At 37.8% G+C, this 1,892-nt stretch overlaps 1 protein-coding gene across 1 annotated transcript; it reads left to right on the top strand.

Annotated features, from left to right (window-relative positions):
- Positions 1 to 848: 848 nt before the first annotated feature.
- LOC105118910 (flowering-promoting factor 1-like) lies at positions 849 to 1,559 on the top strand. Its single transcript, XM_011016968.1, has one exon. The coding sequence runs from the start codon at positions 921 to 923 to the stop codon at positions 1,257 to 1,259; it is 339 nt and encodes a 112-aa protein (XP_011015270.1). The 5' UTR covers positions 849 to 920; the 3' UTR covers positions 1,260 to 1,559.
- The last annotated feature ends 333 nt before the right edge of the window (positions 1,560 to 1,892 follow it).

Here is a 1,892-nt window from a genome sequence, read left to right as displayed (position 1 = left end):
TCAAGTTTACCTATTAATTTGGGGAAAAAAATATATTTAAATCCAATTATAATCCAATTTTCTTTTGTCGATTTTATATTCCTTTTTATTTATATTTTGAAAAATAGTGAAAAGAAAAGAGAACTACATATGATGGGAAGATCTAATTACAGTATGAATGCCCATGAATCTTAGAGAATTGAATTCAATTTCTTTTAATTTCTGATCTTGTGGCTGATAGCCCCTGGCTGGCTGGCTATAGCAACAATTTGTTTCTAGGAATACCAGAACTAATTAATGACAAATGGGGAATTGACGACAAAAGCTCTAAAAACACCTTTAAGGTTTCCATCTTTCTCCAATGATGAGTAGTAATCAGCAAAAAGAAAGCTCCCAAAAGCCACTTAACCCACCAGCGCAGAAATTTTACCTCATCTCCCAACCTCACACATTCACTCTCTTCACGTGGACATCTCGTGATGTAAATGGGTGCAAACATCTTTTGTTGATTGACTTTGGAAAGAACTGTATAATTTTTGCGAAGTAGTCCTCATGAAAACTAGTGTCCCAAGAGATTCTCTATTCTAAAGCAAACTATAGCTTCCACAACCTATATGGATTCTCCTAAGCCAACCCCGCGGATGGCACATGTGCCCAAAACGACACCCTAGGAGCATCCTTGTAACCTAATATATTTAATGCCATAAGGACCTACTATATCTAGATTCTATACCAAAGCCAAACATGCCCGATATCATAAACCCTACTTTAAACCCCACTCCTAGAGTATTTTCCTCTTGTTTTTTCTGCCCAACGACACAAATAAATACCCCCCCTCCTCTTCCCTCCTTCACTCACCAATCCTCGAGCTACTACTCTCTTCTTAGCTAAAACCCTAACACAACCAAGCACTGCATCAAAAGACTAATTTTTCAAAGAAAATGTCAGGAGTTTGGTTTTTCAAAAACAATGGTGTAATTCGCCTGGTGGAGAACCCTGCAGCGGAATCTAATGGAGGGAATGGAGGTGGTTCAAGGAGAAAGGTATTGGTGCACTTGCCATCAGGCCAAGTGGTATCCTCATACTCTTCCCTTGAACAAATCTTGAACGAGTTAGGATGGGAGAGGTACTATGGAGGTGACCCTGACCTCTTCCAATTCCACAAGCAATCTTCCATTGACCTGATCTCTCTTCCTAGGGACTTCTCCAAGTTCAACTCTGTCTACATGTACGATATTGTCATTAAGAACCCTAACATTTTCCATGTTAGAGATATGTAAGCTCTCTATTATGTTTCTCTAGCTAGACCTTTCCTCATGCTGTCGTCCTTATCATAGAGTGAGCGTGCTTTGCCAGTTTATTTCCCCTAGCTAGGACATTGTTTGTTTTCGAAATTCGGTGTGCTTTTTTTTTTTTTTTTTAATTTCCCAGCGTGTAGGAATAATAATTGGAACTAAGTTCAGGTCGTTCCTTCGTTTGGTATGTACTAAAACAAGTTTGAAACCTCATGTTAAGGTTTTCTATTGTAGATTTGTAATGTTGTGTTCTCGAATAACCAAGTTCATGAGTTGGCTTCCTTTACTTTTCGTACACAGAAATTTATCATCTATATATAGTTTGATAATTCTTCTTTTTCATTGGGGAATAGAAGAACTTGTTCCAATATCTTGAGATATGTCAGCCCAATTAATCGAATTGATGGCTGTTTCTATACAAGAGACATTGGCAATATGAGTTTGATGGTGTGACATATGTGTATTGGTTACTAGCTAAACTACAGGAGAAGGGGGATCGATTGATGCTGCCTTTGTCTAAAAGTGTTTGGCATGATCCCATGTACTCAGGGAATCATGCCAACATATATAAAAGAAAAAAAAACAAAAAAAACACTAGTTACAGCTTAAGCATTCCTG

This window comes from Populus euphratica, unplaced genomic scaffold (assembly GCF_000495115.2).
Source record: "Populus euphratica unplaced genomic scaffold, PopEup_1.0 scaffold2344.1, whole genome shotgun sequence".
NCBI classification, from domain to species: domain Eukaryota; kingdom Viridiplantae; phylum Streptophyta; class Magnoliopsida; order Malpighiales; family Salicaceae; genus Populus; species Populus euphratica.
The sequence above is the reverse complement of the archived record's forward strand: the minus strand, read 5'-3'. Positions and strand labels throughout refer to the sequence as shown.

What these genes read in the sequence shown, in the direction of transcription:
- LOC105118910 (XM_011016968.1), top strand. Translation starts at nt 921, where the DNA reads ATGTCAGGAGTTTGGTTTTTCAAAAACAATGGTGTAATTCGCCTGGTG.